We start from the raw sequence: 19257 nt of genomic DNA, 5'->3' as shown, positions 1-19257 counted from the left end.
TGTTTTGAAGTGTTTTCCATTAAAAAGATGAACACTAACCACGCTGTGCTTTGGTCCTCTCTATCTCCAGACGACAACCGTTACAAATTGTGACATTGGCTGAATCAATCAATCATTGATCAATAATTGAATTAACTCACGAGTCATCCAACAGTCTCAAATCCTTGGAACACAAAGTTTGGAGGCAAACATCCCTGCTGACCAATTAATAATTAAATCAGTAACTGAATCCACCTATTAACTGGTAAACCTTTCCCTCAGTCAGTCAGCAATCATTTTTATAAACAATCTCTATTTTAAGTTGGCACTGCTCTGGCCTTCTCTGGAGGAGCTCATATGTATAGATCTGTAAGGAAGGGAGAGATAAATCAACTTTGATCTGGTATAAGCAAGATGGAGAAAACCCAATCCAGTGAGAGGACATAGTGAAGCTATTACCACAATGCTTATCCAATCATTTCAGATCTATGGAGTACTCATGGATACGGGTTAGGGGTCAATGTGGGACTTCAAACAGGATCAAAAACCCTACGACCCTGTTCCTGGAGAGCTACCCTCTTGTAGGTTTTTGATTCAACCCATTGTAACTAACTTGATTCAGCTTAACAACCAGCTAATTATTAGAATCCGGTGCTCTAGATTAGGGTTGGTGTGAATATCTACAGGACGGTAGCTGTCCAGGAACAGGGCTGGAGAGCCCTGCTCCATAGAGACCTTAGGAAAGGGATATTCATATCTTACCCAACGAAGTCTGGAGCCTGCTGGTTTCTACCTGATAATTAATTAGACACACCTGGTGTCCCAGGTCTTAATCAGTCCCTGATTGGAGGGGAACAATTAAAAAATTAAAAAGCAATGGCACTGGCTTCGAGGTCCAGAGTTGAGTTTGAGAGGCTTATGGGATTCTATAGCTCAGACCCAGTATAACAGGGGAGTCAAACTCATTCCATGGAGGGCTGAGTGTTTGCAGGTTTTTGAGTTTTATCAATTAAAACCTAGACAACCACGTGTGGGTAAGTTCCTTACTAATCAGTGCCTTAAGTCATAAAGTACAAGGGAGGAGTGAAATCCCACATACACTTGGCCCACCGTAGAATGAGTTTGACACATGTGCAGTATAGCTTCGCCCCTGTGTTATGACCCATATAAAAGCAAGCGTTTGTTCCTCTTTTGTCACGTTTGATAGTAGGGCAGCAATACAACTCAAGCTTGGCATTCATCATGACCACCACCAATGTTGTTCACTTCTCTCTTCCAAATCAAATTTTATTTTTCACAAACACATGGTTAGCAGATGTTAATGCAAGTGTAGTGAAATGCTTGTAGTGTAGTGAAATGCTTGTAGTGTAGCGAAATGCTTGTAGTGTAGCGAAATGCTTGTAGTGTAGCGAAATGCTTGGGAAACAAACCCAGAAAGAAACCCAGTACTCAAGGACGAACACAGGCAATAGATACAATGATGTCTGCTCACATCTCTGTACTCATTGACTAAACATGGATTCAATTAAACTCAGTTCAAGGTCATGGTAATACAATATAAACGCTGGGGCTGTGCTTAATAGAAGCACTCATGGCTCTCTGCTAATATTTAATCCAACCCACCACTTGACTACTGCTCAGTGCTAGTCATTCATATCAGCTGAGAGCTGTCAACTTTGGCTGTGTGTGTGTGAGAGAGAGAGAGCAGAAACAGGTACATAGGTAAAGTAAGGTGGGCGTGAGAAGATGTGGAGGGCGAGACGGGGAGGGAGATAAGGAGAAGGCGGGAGTGAAGGAATTTGTGAGGAACTGAAAGCAGGGGAGGGCGGCGAAGGGGAGAGGAAAGAGTGCCGAGCAGAGAGCAAGGTTACACGTGAGAGCAGTCCAGAGAACGAAAGTAAGAGAGACAGAGGAGAGAGAAGAGAATAGCAGGACAGGTACGCTGGCGTGGATTATGGAGTTGAGAAGGTTTCAGTCTTACCTCACAAGTTAATTACCTGTTGCTCACTGGAGGAGAACAAATACAAGTGGAGAAAAAAGAAAGAGTAAACAATAAGGGCAACGGAGAAAGACAGAGGCAGAGGGGAAAACCAGAGGTAGCGGGAGACAGGGAGAGGGGGGAACCATGGGTAGAGAGAAAGGGAAGAACAAAAGTTGAATGTTGACAGAGGGAGTGTGGATATTAATCGGGAGATAAACAAAAAGGAGGAGAGAGAGAGGGGGGGAAAAAAGAGAGAAAAAAACAAATAGATACACATTGACAGAGTGGACTGGACTTCAATGAAGCACTGACATCAGCAAAATAAAGGGGGAGAAAGGAGGTCACTGCAGTCCAAAGTAGGTGCTGTGCACTGTAGTTCCTTAAGCACGTTTACTATGAAACAGGAGTTAGGACACGCAAAGACAGACAGACAGACGTTCACTACACGATTGAACCATGTTGCTGAAGGAGTATAGAATATGCATGCCACTAACTGTGGAAGAGGTAAGTGTGTGTACACTGGATGTGTGTGTTTGTCTGTGAACATGTATGTGTGTGTCGGGGGTCTGTGTGTTTGTGGCTGGGGGAGTCTCTCTCTGTGTGTGTGTTCGTGCCTATGTGATTGAATGTGTGTATACTGTAGACCACTGTTGTTAAAATGAGGTGACAGATTTTAATGTGATCTTGAAAATGTTAGTTGCTAGAATACAGATGTAGAATCTTCAAATGATCACCCTGTTGCAGGACAGCTTGGGGTGGATTTAAGGATTTAATTTACGATAAATGTATCACCCCCAACAAAAATGTCCATTCATTATAATCCATATAATTCAGATTTCCTGTTGCAGGATTATTTTCCTGCTGTAGCTAACTGGCTCAAATTAAGATCCTACATCTGTAACAACATTAAGCACAGGCATCCTGTAGTTGAGTAGTGTTGTTCATGTGGCTGGCACTCTGTATGGTTCTGCATGTACCTAACCTCAGCTGTTTTTCTCTCTCGCTGACTCTTTTTTAAAGTGTTTTATTTTATTTTTAACCTCACAAACAAGTTGGACTGGTTGAGGCTTACAAACGTCAACGAAGGCATTTGGCCTGTAGGTTAAAAACAAAGATTCTGCCAGGGAGTAAGAAGTGGTGGGTGGAAAAGGGTTTAGGGGGAAGGTGCTCTAGAGTGCCCTCAAAGGGAAGGTCCTCATTCCCTCCAACCACCAGAACAAAGCATTTCTCCCTGTCATAGTGTTTAAGTCTGACAGTGTTATGTAGTTGGTTATTATTACAACATGTCGTGACGGAAACTTCCATTGATACTTCACTCTAAAACCAACTTTAGTAGGTTGTTAGACCACTTCTGTGGTCTGGAAACGTGACAAACTTTAGTGAACTTTAAGCTCACTAATGTTTTAGTGTTTGTAGAAGCTTTAGCTAGAAGGATCACAGGGTTTTTATGGATCAAAATGGGGCTTAGGTGGTGGGCCTGGCCAATGGTGCGGTGGCTGACCGAAAATGTTTGAGGCCTTCCTGTTGACCGCCGTTTTAAAGCAAATTTCCTGCAATTCTGCCATGAGGCTGAGAGAGAAATGTACAGTTTTTAAGATAATTTCCTGCCATTCTAAACATGTTGCCATGGCTTATGATATGTGAATGACTCAAAATGTATAACAAAGTCAATGGAGGCCCCATGCCATGACAAAAACACTCCTGAATGTATAATTTTAGATTGTCCCGGACTTTCTCTCTCTTATTTTGGTGACTGTTGGTCCTCAGAGATGATAGTATAAAAATGTTTACAGTTGAAGGTGGAAGTTTACATGCACTTAGGTTGGAGTCATTAAAACTCCTTTTTCATCCACTCCATAAATGTATTGTTAACAAACTACAGTTTTGGCAAGTCGGTTAGGACATCTACTTTGTGCATGACACAAGTCAATTTTCCAACAATTGTTTACAGACAGATTATTTCACTTATAATTCACTGTATCACAATTCCAGTGGGTCAGAAGTTTACATACACTAAGTTGACTGTGCCTTTAAACAGCTTAGACCAATCCAGAAAATGATGTCATGGCTTTAGAAGCTTCTGATAGGCTAATTGACATCATTTGAGTCAACTGGAGGTGTACCTGTGGGTGTATTTCAAGGCCTACCTTCAAACTCAGTGCCTCTTTGCTTGACGTCATGGGAAAATAAAAATGTGTAGACCTCCACAAGTCTGGCTCATCCTTGGGAGCAATTTCCAAATTCCTGACGGTACCACGTTCATCTGTACAAACAATAGCATACAAGTATAAACACCATGGGACCACGCAGCCGTCATACCGCTCAGGAAGGAGTCCCCTAGAGATGAACGTACTTTGGTGAGAAATATGCAAATCAATCCCAGAACAACAGCAAAGGAAACTTGTGAAGATGCTGGAGGAAACAGGTACAAAAGTATCTATATCCACAGTAATATGAGTCCTATATCGATATAACCTTAATGGCCACTCAGCAAGGAAGAACCCACTGCTCCAAAACCGCCATAAAAATGCCAGACTACGGTTTGCAACTGTACATGGGGACAAAGATCCTACTTTTTGGAGAAATGTCCTCTGGTCTGATGAAACAAAAATAGAACTGTTTGGCCATAATGACCATCATTTTGTTTGGAGGAAAAAGGGGGAGGCTTGCAAGCTGCAGAACACCATCTGAACCGTGAAGCACGGGGTGGCAGCATCATGTGGTGGGGGACTGGTGCACTTCACAAAATAGATGGTGTCATGAGGAAGGAACATGTATGCGGATATGTTGAAGCAACATCTCAAGACATCAGTCAGGAAGTTGAAGCTTGGTCACAAATGGGTCTTCCAAATGGACAATGACCCCAAGCAAACTTCCAAAGTTGTGGCAAAATGGCTTAAGGACACAAAGTCAAGGTATTGGAGTGGCCATTACAAAGCCCTGACCTCAATCCATTAGAAAATGGGCAAGGAGGCCTACAAACCTGACTCAGTTACACCAGCTCTGTCAGGAGTAATGGGCCAAAATTCACCCAACTTATTGTGGGAAGCTTGTGGAAGGTTACCCTAAACGTTTGACCCAAGTTAAACAATTTAAAGGTAATGCTACCAAATACTAATTGATTGCATGTAAACCTCTGACCCACTGGGAATGTGATGAATGAAATAAAAGCTGAAATAAATCATTCTCTCTACTATTATTCAGACATTTCACATTCTTAAAATTAAGTGATGATCCTAACTGACCTAAAACAGGGATTTTTTTACTATTTATTAGGATTAAATGTCAAAAGTGAGTTGAAATGTATTTGGCTAAATGTATGTAAACTTCAGGGGTAGGTCTGTTATCTTTTCTACATAGTTTATATCTGGTTTTAGTCGTTTAAGTTTACACTCACAACGTTTTTCCATCCTTTTTCCATTCCATTTTATTATAAGATTATTTTTTTTACTGTTTGGACATAGGCAGCCTGAAAACACACTTAGGAAGCCTGCCCAAGACTTTTCTTTGCAGAAAAAAACCTGGATCGGTGGCTTATGTGTATCTATCTGAAAATAGTCTCTGTAAAATCAAACAGAACCATATTCTAAGGTGAGATTCATTCCACGTGTGGAACTCTGACTCTCACGGTCTGATGGGGAAGCGCATTAAGATTCCTATGCAGCTTTAGTGGGATCAGCTTATAGTTCCACATTCAAACCATAGCACTGTTTATGCAATGTCTGCACACACACACACACACACACACACACACACACACTTCTAATTATGAGGGAAGTGTAGCTGGTTGTACGGATTAAGACACAGGTACGTGTGTTTCATATTTAGTCAAAAGCTGGGGGACAAATAAAGACCGGTATGTGTTTGTTTTGTTTTTAGTCAAAGGGTGGAGCACATTAACATAATATAGTTGCTGTCTTACTGCACTGTATGTGTCAGTCTTCATCAGTACAACACATTAACCACAACTGTCACAGGGGTCTGAAGTCAACGAGAAACATAACGCTGTGTGGGTTTGTGTTGTTAGTCAAAGGGTGGGTGACACATTCCCATAGTGGCCAGACATGGATATCTATTCACATACAGAGTGACCAGACCAGAAACCTGGATATCCATTAACATAGAGAGTGGCCAGACCAGAGACATAGATATCCATTCACATAGAGAATGGCCAGACCAGAGACCTGGATATCCATTCACATAGAGAGTGGCCAGAACAGAGACATAGATATCTATTCACATAGAGAGTGGCCAGACCAGAGACATACAGTGCCTTGCGAAAGTATTCGGCCCCCTTGAACTTTGCGACCTTTTGCCACATTTCAGGCTTCAAACATAAAGATATAAAACTGTATTTTTTTGTGAAGAATCAACAACAAGTGGGACACAATCATGAAGTGGAATGACATTTATTGGATATTTCAAACTTTTTTAACAAATCAAAAACTGAAAAATTGGGCGTGCAAAATTATTCAGCCCCCTTAAGTTAATACTTTGTAGCGCCACCTTTTGCTGCGATTACAGCTGTAAGTCGCTTGGGGTATGTCTATCAGTTTTGCACATCGAGAGACGGACATTTTTTCCATTCCTCCTTGCAAAACAGCTCGAGCTCAGTGAGGTTGGATGGAGAGCATTTGTGAACAGCAGTTTTCAGTTCTTTCCACAGATTCTCGATTGGATTCAGGTCTGGACTTTGACTTGGCCATTCTAACACCTGGATATGTTTATTTCTGAACCATTCCATTGTAGATTTTGCTTTATGTTTTGGATCATTGTCTTGTTGGAAGACAAATCTCCGTCCCAGTCTCAGGTCTTTTGCAGACTCCATCAGGTTTTCTTCCAGAATGGTCCTGTATTTGGCTCCATCCATCTTCCCATCAATTTTAACCATCTTCCCTGTCCCTGCTGAAGAAAAGCAGTCCCAAACCATGATGCTGCCACCACCATGTTTGACAGTGGGGATGGTGTGTTCAGGGTGATGAGCTGTGTTGCTTTTACGCCAAACATAACATTTTGCATTGTTGCCAAAAAGTTCAATTTTGGTTTCATCTGACCAGAGCACCTTCTTCCACATGTTAGGTGTGTCTCCCAGGTGGCTTGTGGCAAACTTTAAACAACACTTTTTATGGATATCTTTAAGAAATGGCTTTCTTCTTGCCACTCTTCCATAAAGGCCAGATTTGTGCAATATACGACTGATTGTTGTCCTATGGACAGAGTCTCCCACCTCAGCTGTAGATCTCTGCAGTTCATCCAGAGTGATCATGGGCCTCTTGGCTGCATCTCTGATCAGTCTTCTCCTTGTATGAGCTGAAAGTTTAGAGGGACGGCCAGGTCTTGGTAGATTTGCAGTGGTCTGATACTCCTTCCATTTCAATATTATCGCTTGCACAGTGCTCCTTGGGATGTTTAAAGCTTGGGAAATCTTTTTGTATCCAAATCCGGCTTTAAACTTCTTCACAACAGTATCTCGGACCTGCCTGGTGTGTTCCTTGTTCTTCATGATGCTCTCTGCGCTTTTAACGGACCTCTGAGACTATCACAGTGCAGGTGCATTTATACGGAGACTTGATTACACACAGGTGGATTGTATTTATCATCATTAGTCATTTAGGTCAACATTGGATCATTCAGAGATCCTCACTGAACTTCTGGAGAGAGTTTGCTGCACTGAAAGTAAAGGGGCTGAATAATTTTGCACGCCCAATTTTTCAGTTTGATTTGTTAAAAAAGTTTGAAATATCCAATAAATGTCATTCCACTTCATGATTGTGTCCCACTTGTTGTTGATTCTTCACAAAAAAATACAGTTTTATATCTTTGTTTGAAGCCTGAAATGTGGCAAAAGGTCGCAAAGTTCAAGGGGGCCGAATACTTTCGCAAGGCACTGTAGATATCTATTCACATAGAGAATGGCCAGAACAGAGACATAGATATCCATTCACATAGAGAATGGCCAGAACAGAGACAGAGATATCCATTCACGTAGAGAATGGCCAGAACAGAGACATAGATATCCATTCTCGTAGAGAATGGCCAGAACAGAGACATAGATATCCATTCTCGTAGTGAATGGCCAGAACAGAGACATAGATATCCATTCGCGTAGAGAATGGCCAGAACAGAGACATAGATATCCATTCGCGTAGAGAATGGCCAGAACAGAGACATAGATATCCATTTGCGTAGAGAATGGCCAGAACAGAGACATAGATATCCATTCGCGTAGAAAATGGCCAGAACAGAGACATAGATATCCATTTGCGTAGAGAATGGCCAGAACAGAGACATAGATATCCATTCGCGTAGAGAATGGCCAGAACAGAGAAATAGATATCCATTCGCGTAGAGAATGGCCAGAACAGAGAAATAGATATCCATTCGCGTAGAGAATGGCCAGAACAGAGACATAGATATCCATTCGCGTAGAGAATGGCCAGAACAGAGACATAGATGTCCATTCGCGTAGAGAATGGCCAGAACAGAGACATAGATGTTCATTCACGTAAAGAATGGCCAGAACAGAGACATAGATGTCCATTCGTGTAGAGAATGGCCAGAACAGAGACATAGATGTCCATTCGCGTAGAGAATGGCCAGAACAGAGACATAGATATCCATTCACATAGAGAATGGCCAGAACAGAGACAGAGATATCCATTCACGTAGAGAATGGCCAGAACAGAGACATAGATATCCATTCTCGTAGAGAATGGCCAGAACAGAGACATAGATATCCATTCTCGTAGTGAATGGCCAGAACAGAGACATAGATATCCATTCGCGTAGAGAATGGCCAGAACAGAGACATAGATATCCATTCGCGTAGAGAATGGCCAGAACAGAGACATAGATATCCATTTGCGTAGAGAATGGCCAGAACAGAGACATAGATATCCATTCGCGTAGAAAATGGCCAGAACAGAGACATAGATATCCATTTGCGTAGAGAATGGCCAGAACAGAGACATAGATATCCATTCGCGTAGAGAATGGCCAGAACAGAGAAATAGATATCCATTCGCGTAGAGAATGGCCAGAACAGAGAAATAGATATCCATTCGCGTAGAGAATGGCCAGAACAGAGACATAGATATCCATTCGCGTAGAGAATGGCCAGAACAGAGACATAGATGTCCATTCGCGTAGAGAATGGCCAGAACAGAGACATAGATGTTCATTCACGTAAAGAATGGCCAGAACAGAGACATAGATGTCCATTCGTGTAGAGAATGGCCAGAACAGAGACATAGATGTCCATTCGCGTAGAGAATGGCCAGAACAGAGACATAGATGTCCATTCGCGTAGAGAATGGCCAGAACAGAGACATAGATGTCCATTCGCGAAGAGAATGGCCAGAACAGAGACATAGATGTCCATTCGCGAAGAGAATGGCCAGAACAGAGACATAGATGTCCATTCGCGTAGAGAATGGCCAGAACAGAGACCTAGATGTCCATTCGCGTAGAGAATGGCCAGAACAGAGACCTTGATGTCCATACACGTAGAGAACGGCCAGAACAGAGACATAGACATTCAGTGATCTTAACATCTGTCTATAGGACAGGACTAGGTAAACACTGTCAATGAATGGTTCTGGGTTTCCCAACTCAAGTCTTATCACTGCCTTAAGGACTTGGGCAAGTAACAGCTAGATACTACTGGTCTAAGGTCAGAGTTCAGGTGGGGTTCCATGCTTCAACAAAGGAAAGGAGGGGTGCTTTATAACAATGACAAAAATATTTGAAATCTACATTTTTTACATTTAACCTTTAACTAGTTAAGAACAAATTCTTATTGACAATGATGACCTACCCCAGCAAAACCCAGACGACACTGTGCCAATTGTGCGCCGTCCTATGGGACTCCCAATCACAGCTAGATGTACAGTAATGCAGCCTGGATTCGAACTAGGGACTGCAGTGACACCTCTTGCACTGAGATGCAGTGCCCTCGACCACTGTGCCACTCGGGAGCCCAAATAAAGGGCGTACCAAGGACAACTTACAAAATGACACATTTGATGCAGCTCTCAAAAACAAAACGTCAGAAATGTATTTATTTGAGCTTTAATCCATTCAGTATAAAGGTGACTGACGTTTCCACGTCAAGCTGATGGTCAGGGCACACACAGGAAGAAGGCAGCCTTTTCACTGATCTAAGGTTAGTTGTTCATTGTTTTCCTAATGGATAAGTTTAGGGCTTTGGAGGAGGGTGAGCTGACCTTAGATATGTTTCTAAGAAAAGCTCACCGTGAGCAGTCCATAAAAGCATCCGGTTTTATGATGAATGAACTGACTGCTATGTATGTGAATATGTAATGTATACGATCTACATTAATTGGAAGAAGGATGTGGTATTAAGACAGGACTGTGTGAATTGTCTCTTCCCCCCCAGTATAAGATTGGGCAGCTGTACATGATCAGTAAACACAGTAATGAGCAGAGCGGAGGAGGGGAGGGAGTGGAGGTGGTGAGGAACCAACCAGACACACATCCCCAACATGGCCTGGGACAGCTCACTGAGAAACGCATCTACCTCAATAGGTAACACACCCACATTAACACTGTACCTCAAATCAAACTTTGTCACAAGCGCCGAATCCAAGTGTAGACCTTACAGTGAAATGCTTTACATACAAACCCTTAACCAACAGTGCAGCTCAACAAAGAGTTAAGAAAATATTTAATAATAAACTAAAGTAAAAAATTATAAAAAGTAACACAATAACGAGGCTATATACAGGGGGTACCGAGTCAATGTGCAGGGGTACAGGTTAGAGGTGATTTTGTACATGGTAGGGGTGAAGTGACTATCCATAGATAATAAACAGCAAGTAGCAGCAGTGTACAAAACAAATGGAGGGGGGTCAATGTAAATCGTCCGGTGGCCATTTGATACATTTTTCAGCAGTCTTATGGCTTGGGGGTAGAAGCTGTTAAGGAGCATTTTGGTCCTAGACTTGGCGATCCGGTATTGCTTGCCGTGTGGTAGCAGAGAAAACACTTGAGTGACTGTAGTCTCTGACATTTTTTGGGGCTTTCCTCTGACACCGCTTATTATATAGGTCCTGGATGGCAGGAACCTTGGTCCCAGTGATGTACTGGGCCGTTCACACTACCCTCTGTAGCACCTTAAGGTCAGATGCCAAGAAGTTGCCATACCAGGCGGTGATGCAACCAGTCGGGATGCTCTCGATGGTGCAGCTGTACCACATACACACACCCACTGTACCTCACACACTCCTAGCACTGCTCAACCAAGAAATGATACCAGCAGTAACACACACACACACACACACCTACTATCCCACACCCACCCCTATGGCCTAGCCCTAGATCATACCGCACACATACATCTACCTCAGCGACGATAACAGTACATTCCTCCCCTCTGTCTGTCTCTCTCTCTGACAGTAAACTGCCATCCTGGGTGAGTGTGTTTGTCCCCAGGGTCTTCTATGTGACAGAGAAGGCCTGGAACTTCTACCCTTACACCATCACAGGTCTGACAATACTATTATATCCACCACATACACAGCCGTTTCACCTGCTACCAACCTGTTCTTCCTATAGGGTCAAGTCAACTGTTTCCTTGTCTGCACTTAGATTTAAACCCAATCTGCCTTATCTAGACCCAATGTACTTTTAAACCTCGTTTGTTCCACATGTTTTGAAATGTGTGTATGATGTGTCACTAATAATGTTCCTCTCTATCCGTATGGAACTTCTGCGGTGTGTGCTTCAGAGTACTCAGTAAGTATTCACACATCATATGCATGCAGTAGAGCTCATCCCTCTCCAAATATCTGTATACATAACCTCATCTGTCTACTCCCTCCCATCCATCCTTCATCTACTGTAGGTCTCCTTCCTTCCCAAGTTCAGTATCCGTATTGAGACCAGGTTTGAGAACAACAATGGTGACAACAATAATGTGAGTATGACTGAAGGAGAGAGAGAAGAGGGGGTGAGAGACTGAAAGAAGGGTGGGAGAAGGGGAGAGAGAGAGAGGGAGAGAGAAGAGGGGGTGAGAGACTGAAAGAAGGGTGGGAGAAGGGGAGAGAGAGAGAGGGAGAGAGAAGGGGGGGTGAGAGACTGAAAGAAGGGTGGGAGAAGGGGAGAGAGAGAGAGGGAGAGAGAAGGGGGGGTGAGAGACTGAAAGAAGGGTGGGAGAAGGAGAGAGAGAGAAGGGGGGGTGAGAGACTGAAAGAAGGGTGGGAGAAGGAGAGAGAGAGAGAGAGAGAGAATGGTGGGAGAAGGAGAGAGAGAGAGAGAAGAGGGGGTGAGAGACTGAAAGAAGGGTGGGAGAGGGAGAGCGAGAAGGGGGGGGGGGTGAGAGACTGAAGGGAGGGAGAGAAATTGCAATCTTCTCTGCAGTGTAAGGAGAATGTTCATCAAATTGATATGGCCATTATAAGGAAAACAAGCAAAGGCCAGAATGCAATAGCGTCAGATCTATTAGCCATCCACTGTGTTTGTGTGAGAGGGAGAAAGAAGGGTACATGCTTGTATTACAGGCTTGTTTCACCACCCTTTCTGGAATTCTGACACACAAACACAATTCTGAGCTGGTTTGTCCCTACAGCGTGCCCCTGTCATTTTGGGATAGAAACCTGGGAACAAGACTGAACTCGTCTGGCTGTTGGCTGTTAGTGTGTGTATCCAGAAATGTGGCGAAGCTTGTTTCAACCTTCTCCCAGCTACAGGTTACATGTGTTCATTTTAGCAGAAACACACGCACACACACATTAATGCACACATGCTCCCACACACACACACACACACACCACAATCCATACATACACCTCTATTACAATGCACAACAACATAGAGGACATCTAAAGAGCACTAAAGCACAACAAAAACAGAGGAATATCAGCAGGTTTAAAGGATGAGGTAAAACAATGCTTTTGACATGGACAAATGGCAACTATGACAAGTGTCAACAGTCAGACAGTCAGACAGATGGACAAGACATACCTTATATGAGAGAACAGGTTCTTAAACACAAGAGACACAGGGCATAATAGGATCTGAAACACAGCTGATTATCTGGCTGTGGGTTTGTCTCCCTGCTCTGCTCTTTGTTAAATACCAGCAGAGGAATGAACATCTTCAAAAGAGACATTACTCTCTCTTTCGCTCTCTGTCAAGACAAGGGGACAGAACAGAAACAGTGACTTTTATCTCTCTTTCTTTGATAAGTGTCTCGTTCTTTCTCTCCTCTTTCACCCCCGCTCGTCCATCCTCGCCTGCTCCCTCTGCTTGTCTCTCTCTTCCTCTGTGATTTAGTGTGCTCCCTCTCTCTCTCCCTTACCCCTTCCCCCGACCTCTTTCTCTCTCCCCTAATCTCCCTGTCTCTGTCTGTCTGTCTGTCTGTGTGTGGTGTTTTGCTGTAGTGTAATGATTTGCTAAAAGCCTGAGGGTGGAGTATTATGATGAGTGATACGTTGTGTGACCTCACTATTACATCTACTAGGCCCTGGCTCCAGTGTGTGTGTGTCAGTCTATTTCCTCATCTACTAGGCCCTGGCTCCAGTGTGTCAGTCTATTTCCTCATCTACTAGGCCCTGGCTCCAGTGTGTGTGTGTGTGTGTGTGTGTGTGTGTGTGTGTGTGTGTGTGTGTGTGTGTGTGTGTGTGTGTGTGTGTGTGTGTGTGTGTCAGTCTATTTCTGAGTGACCTCCCCCTCTGTTCGGTTGCAGGTATTTGGAGACAGGCCCACCCCTGCAGAGAGCGTGAGCCACCTGGATATCCTTATTGACCCCATCCCTGACAAACACTACAAGGAGACAGAGGTACTAGCGTGTACACACACATTTCCTCCTCCAGACTTCCGCAGTTCCAGTAACTTCGGAAACAAAGATCAATCAGCAAGACAGCTGAAAACACACACACACTCACTATCTCACGCAGAGACAGAGGAAGACGTACTGTAGATAATCACAAACATAAATACACAGACACTTGTACAATCTATGCATCTTGGGCCACAGATGCCTATCATGTCGAATCATTCATAGATTATATGTGAGGCATTGAGCAACATCCTGCTCACACAGGCCTGCACACACGCACTCCCACACACCTCCCCCTCTACACACCGGCCAGGGATTTAGCTCAGGCAGCAGGTAATGTGTACTTTGTCTCTGTAGGACCTGAGTCGCTGGGTGTCTGAGAAGACGGGCCGAGGCCCCCTGGTGGAAGGGTGGCGTAAGGACAGCACCCCCATCATGTGCTCCTATAAGAGGGTGCAGTGCAGTTTTGAAGTCTACGGCTTCCAGGGAAAGACTGAGGACTTCATACACAGGGTGAGAGGAAACGACATTTACCATCATGCATCAGGTTGAGAACCTGATAAAGACCTACGGGTCAAAATGTTGTTTAAGGAAACACATTTGACAGCATAGATTGCGTGTTGGGGAATATTTTCTTTTTGCTCAACATATACACTGATCTCCAGCAGCACCTGCTGAAAGCCTTTGGATGTGTTTCTTTGGATGTGTTTCTTTAAGAAATGTATTTTCTCTGGTGTGTATGATCTGACAGAACATCCAGGACATCCTACTGGTGGGGCACAGACAGGCTGTGGCCTGGACAGACGAATGGCATGGTCAGTAGAGGACATGGTTATAATGCCTTATAACATATAGCGCATGATTATAATAGGACATGGTTGTAATGCATTATATTATAGAACATGTTTATAATGCATCAAAGTATAGGACGATGATTATAACAGGCCATGGTTATAATGCTTCATAACATATAGAACATGTTTATAATATGACATGGTATAATGATTTATAACATAGGACATGATTATAATAGGGCATGGTTATAATGCTTCATAGCATACAGAAAGAACATGTTTATAATAGGACATAGTTATGTTTTATAACATATAGGACATTATTATTTGCCTCCAACTGCTCTTAAATGCAAGTAAAACTAAATGCAACCAATCGCTGCCACCCGTCCAGCATCACTACTCTGGACGGTTCTGACTTAGAATATGTGGACAACTGCAAATACCTAGGTGTCTTGTTAGACTGTAAACTCTCCTTCCAATCTCACATTAAGAATCTCCAATCCAAAATGAAATCTAGAATCGGCTTCCTATTTCGTAACAAAGCCTCTTTCACTCATGCTGCCAAACATACCCTCGTAAAACTGACCATCCTTCTGTTCCTCGACTTCGGCGATCTCATTTACAAAATAGCCTCCAACACTCAACTCAACAAATTGGATGCAGTCTATCACAGTGCAATCCGTTTTGTCACCAAAGCCCCATACACTACCCACCATTGCGACCTGTACGCTCTCGTTGGCTGGCCCTCGCTTCATACTCATCGCCAAACCCACTGGCTCCAGGTCATCTACAAGTCTCTGCTAGATAAAGCCCCGCCTTATCTCAGCTCACTGGTCACCACAGCAGCACCCACCCGTAGCACGCGCTCCAGCAGATATATCTCACTAGTCACCCCCAAAGCCAATTCCTCCTTTGGCCGCCTCTCCTTCCAGTTCTCTGCTGCCAATGACTGGAACGAACTGCAAAAATCACTGAAGCTGGAGACTCACATCTCCCTCACTAGCTTTAAGCACCAGCTGTCAGAGCAGCTCACAGATCACTGCACCTGTACATAGCCCATCTGTAATATAGCCCATCCAAATACCTCATCCCCATACTGTATTTACTTATCTTGCTCCATTGCACCCCAGTATCTCTACTTGCACATTCGTCTTCTGCACATCAATCACTCCAGTGTTTAATTGGTATATTGTAATTACTTCGCCACCATGGCCTGTTTATTGTCTTACCTTCCTTATCTTACCTCATTTGCACACACTGTATATATACTTTTTTCTACTGTATTATTGACTGTATGTTTGTTTACTCCATGTAACTCTGTTGTTGTATCTGTCGAACTGCTTTGCTTTATCTTGGCCAGGTCGCAGTTGTAAATGAGAACTTGTTCTCAACTAGCCTACCTGGTTAAATAAAGGTGAATTAAATAAATTATAATAGAACATGGGTAATATGCCTTATAACATGTAGGACATGATGATGATAATAATGGGACATGGTTATAATGCATTGATACACATGACATGGTTATAATGCATTATGATACACACGTGACATGGTTATAATGCATTATGATACACATGTTACATAGATATAATAATGTATTATAATCTCATCAGACTGTGCTTTTCCCTACAGGGATGAGTTTGGAGGATGTGAGAGAGTATGAGCGACAGATACAGGAACAGACCAACAGCAAACTCAAATCAACCCAGAACAACAACACAGGTGACTATTAGAGCTGGGACCATAAACGGAAAATGATCGACACCGATCACTTATCCAAGGCATTTTGCTGATATCATTCGTTATGATAAGTACTCTAGAGAAATGTGAAGTTTGAAATTAAATGCGTTTGCAAATATGGCTGATTGTTAATTGGATAATTGATGGCTTCAACCACAACTAGTATTTTAAAGGATAATAAGAAAAACTGTGCAGTTCACATTAATGTTAGAAACTTATCGTTCTATTTATCATTATCGTATCTGTACAGGCAATTTATCGCTATGGGGTTTGTGTCCATATCACCCAGCTATAGTAACTACTAGTCTACTACTGTACTATTCTATATTGTATTTTAACAGAGAGCGAGGAGAAAAGGGGCGGTGGGGTAAGAGAGAGAGAGCGAGAGAGAGAAGGTAAAGTGGAGAGAAAGGAGAGAAGGAAGGAAGACTGGATGGAAGAGGGGGAGAAGAGGGAGCATAGGGGACCTTTTGAAAAAGTAGGGGGGAGGGAGAAAGCGCGAGGATGGGTGAACGAGGGGCAGGGGAAGAAGGGAAGAGCATGCAGAGGCGGAGAGGTGGCGAGAAAGACAGAAAGATCATTGAGAGAACAAGAGGGAAGAGAGGGGGAAGAAGCCAAATAGGTATTTCACAGAAAGGAAGCTCAGTGAGAGCAGAGGAGAGTGAGCACAACATTGCCTGGAGACTCAAACTGAATTCTTCCTCTGCTCTATGTTAGCTACATACTTCAGTCTGAGACTGCAATCATTGAAATTAGTTTGTGGTGATGTTTAAATTAGGGATGTTTTTACAAAACAGCCCTCATTACAAGTAATCAGCGATTGGATAGTCTATAACCAATCAGAGTATCAAAGCCAATGACTAATTTTCTAAACCCTGATTTACCCACCTGTGTTCTGGCTCTGGCCCAACCCATCGGTTTCCTGGACCAATCAGAACTGTTAGAATATGTTTGCGCTCTAGAAATCGTCGGGTAGGTACTCAGATCCAGAATAATTGCAGAGAAGAAACTAATGTCCGTGGGCGGGGCATATCGTTTGGCTGGAACAAGGAGTTTGGGTAGCTATTGTAGCACTTACTGCAAATGTCAGCCCTAGTGTGTGTGTGTGGTCACTCTGCCCCCTGCTGGTGAGTCATAAGAAGTTCGGACGGTTGTTGCTGCTGAATGATATCAAGGGCAGCAGCCACAGTATGGCCCGTAGAATGTTTGTGTGGTATGCGAGACATGAGGCTGAAATGGATTTGCAGTCATTGCTCACGCTCTCTGCAACAGCTCGCAGCGCTGTCCTGACCACCTACAGGCCAGAACATGCTACTGCAGGCGCCGAGCAGATTTTACCCAAAAACATTTCATGCCATTCATCTCTTTTTGAAAAAAAAGTGTATTTGAATTTTTATTATGGGTGTGTGAACTGTGGAGGGATGTGTATTTTAATAATTTAACAACTAAACTTCTTCTTCCCCCTTGGTTCCCTTCATTCCCCCTGCCTCTCTCTTTCTCATCTGCAGCAGCCCCTCGTCCGGCATACTCGCGCTCTATGTCCGTCACAGATGAGCGCTCTCTGAAGAAGATGGGAGTGAAGACTATGGCCATGTCAGACCCCTCCACCTCCACACTGCCTCATAGCACTGTCCGCCTTAACTCCACCCCCGAGTAACACACCCACGTTCATACTGATGCATCAATTCCTGCCTGCTTAAACCCCTCCGTGACAGTAACTACACTGCAGCAGTTCCTTTTTGTTTTACGGCCATCCACCACAGACACATTTAACCAGTAAAGCTACACTGTCCACAGAAGCAGCACTTAGACCACTCAGGTCCTACCCCTTTCTCCAGCTGTAACTATATAACCCAACCCCCTGTCCTACCCCTTTCTCCAGCTGTAACTATATAACCCAATCCCCTGTTCTTGAGTTTGCATCCCAATATTACACTTTATATACATGAAAGTAGACTGAAATATTACAAACTGTTTGACATAGAAACACCAATTTTCGGCAGGTAAAAAAAAAAAATGAAATTATGAATAACATTCCACCCATGAGGCCTCTAGGTAATTTGACTGCAGGAAAGGGCTACTAGAGTGGATATAATGATAGGGGAGTGCCGTGGATCCACAGAGCCCCCCCCCCCATCCCATTGGTCAGACTGGGGTTATTGATCCGGTGTATCGAGGCGCTGTATTGGCTGCTTGATCGTTCTGCTCCATGCAGCAAATGGCTGAAACAGGGCTAACCTTCACTGAGGAGTCAATAGGATGGCTGTTTTAAACATGATTAACTTCTGATCTATGGTAATGGCTGCAACATGACCTCTGTACAGGCTGTGGAATAATCTGACATACAGGATGAATATAATTTATAACTAGGTTTATATTGACACATTATACATATACTGTATATTTGGCTGTTTAGTCTATTGTAATGGAAGTCCATTGTCAGCTATGTACCTCTTGTATGAATGAATAAAAGCCTTTATCTCCTGTATATCTTGTTAAGATCATTAGTCATGATAAAGTGACTGCAGGAGATGGAGGTGAAACAATAGAGGAGGTGAAACAATAGAGCAACAGAGCTTATTATTCTAGACCATGTTAACCTTGTGTTACCCTGCTAGTGAGAGAGTAATAGTTCACAACTAGTTGACAGGGAATGTGATGTAGGGCTTACTCAGTGCACTGCGTAGGGCTTACTCAGTGCACTGCGTAGGGCTTACCCAGTGCACTGCGTAGGGCTTACCCAGTGCACTGCGTAGGGCTTACCCAGTGCACTGCGTAGGGCTTACCCAGTGCACTGCGTAGGGCTTACCCAGTGCACTGCGTAGGGCTTACTCAGTGCACTGCGTAGGGCTTACTCAGTGCATTGTGGGACAGGAGGTTTGATAAATTAGACTATTGAGAGGGTGTTTGAGCCTGTCATGAGGGAATGTGAATTACAACAGATGACTAGTTGAGACAAT

At 43.4% G+C, this 19257-nt stretch overlaps 1 protein-coding gene across 1 annotated transcript; it reads left to right on the top strand.

The window, feature by feature from the left end:
- Nucleotides 1-2105: 2105 nt before the first annotated feature.
- Nucleotides 2106-18293, top strand: LOC139421670 (cytoplasmic phosphatidylinositol transfer protein 1-like). The gene is made up of 10 exons (XM_071172765.1): nucleotides 2106-2464; nucleotides 10359-10507; nucleotides 11378-11466; nucleotides 11709-11716; nucleotides 11826-11897; nucleotides 13668-13760; nucleotides 14118-14273; nucleotides 14512-14575; nucleotides 16190-16279; nucleotides 17809-18293. The coding sequence occupies exons 1-10, from the start codon at nucleotides 2417-2419 to the stop codon at nucleotides 17952-17954; spliced, it is 915 nt and encodes a 304-aa protein (XP_071028866.1). The 5' UTR covers nucleotides 2106-2416; the 3' UTR covers nucleotides 17955-18293.
- The last annotated feature ends 964 nt before the right edge of the window (nucleotides 18294-19257 follow it).

The sequence above is a fragment of the Oncorhynchus clarkii genome, chromosome 2 (assembly GCF_045791955.1).
Source record: "Oncorhynchus clarkii lewisi isolate Uvic-CL-2024 chromosome 2, UVic_Ocla_1.0, whole genome shotgun sequence".
NCBI classification, from domain to species: domain Eukaryota; kingdom Metazoa; phylum Chordata; class Actinopteri; order Salmoniformes; family Salmonidae; genus Oncorhynchus; species Oncorhynchus clarkii.
Note: the sequence above shows the minus strand (reverse complement) of the source record. Positions and strands in the feature narration are given on the sequence as shown.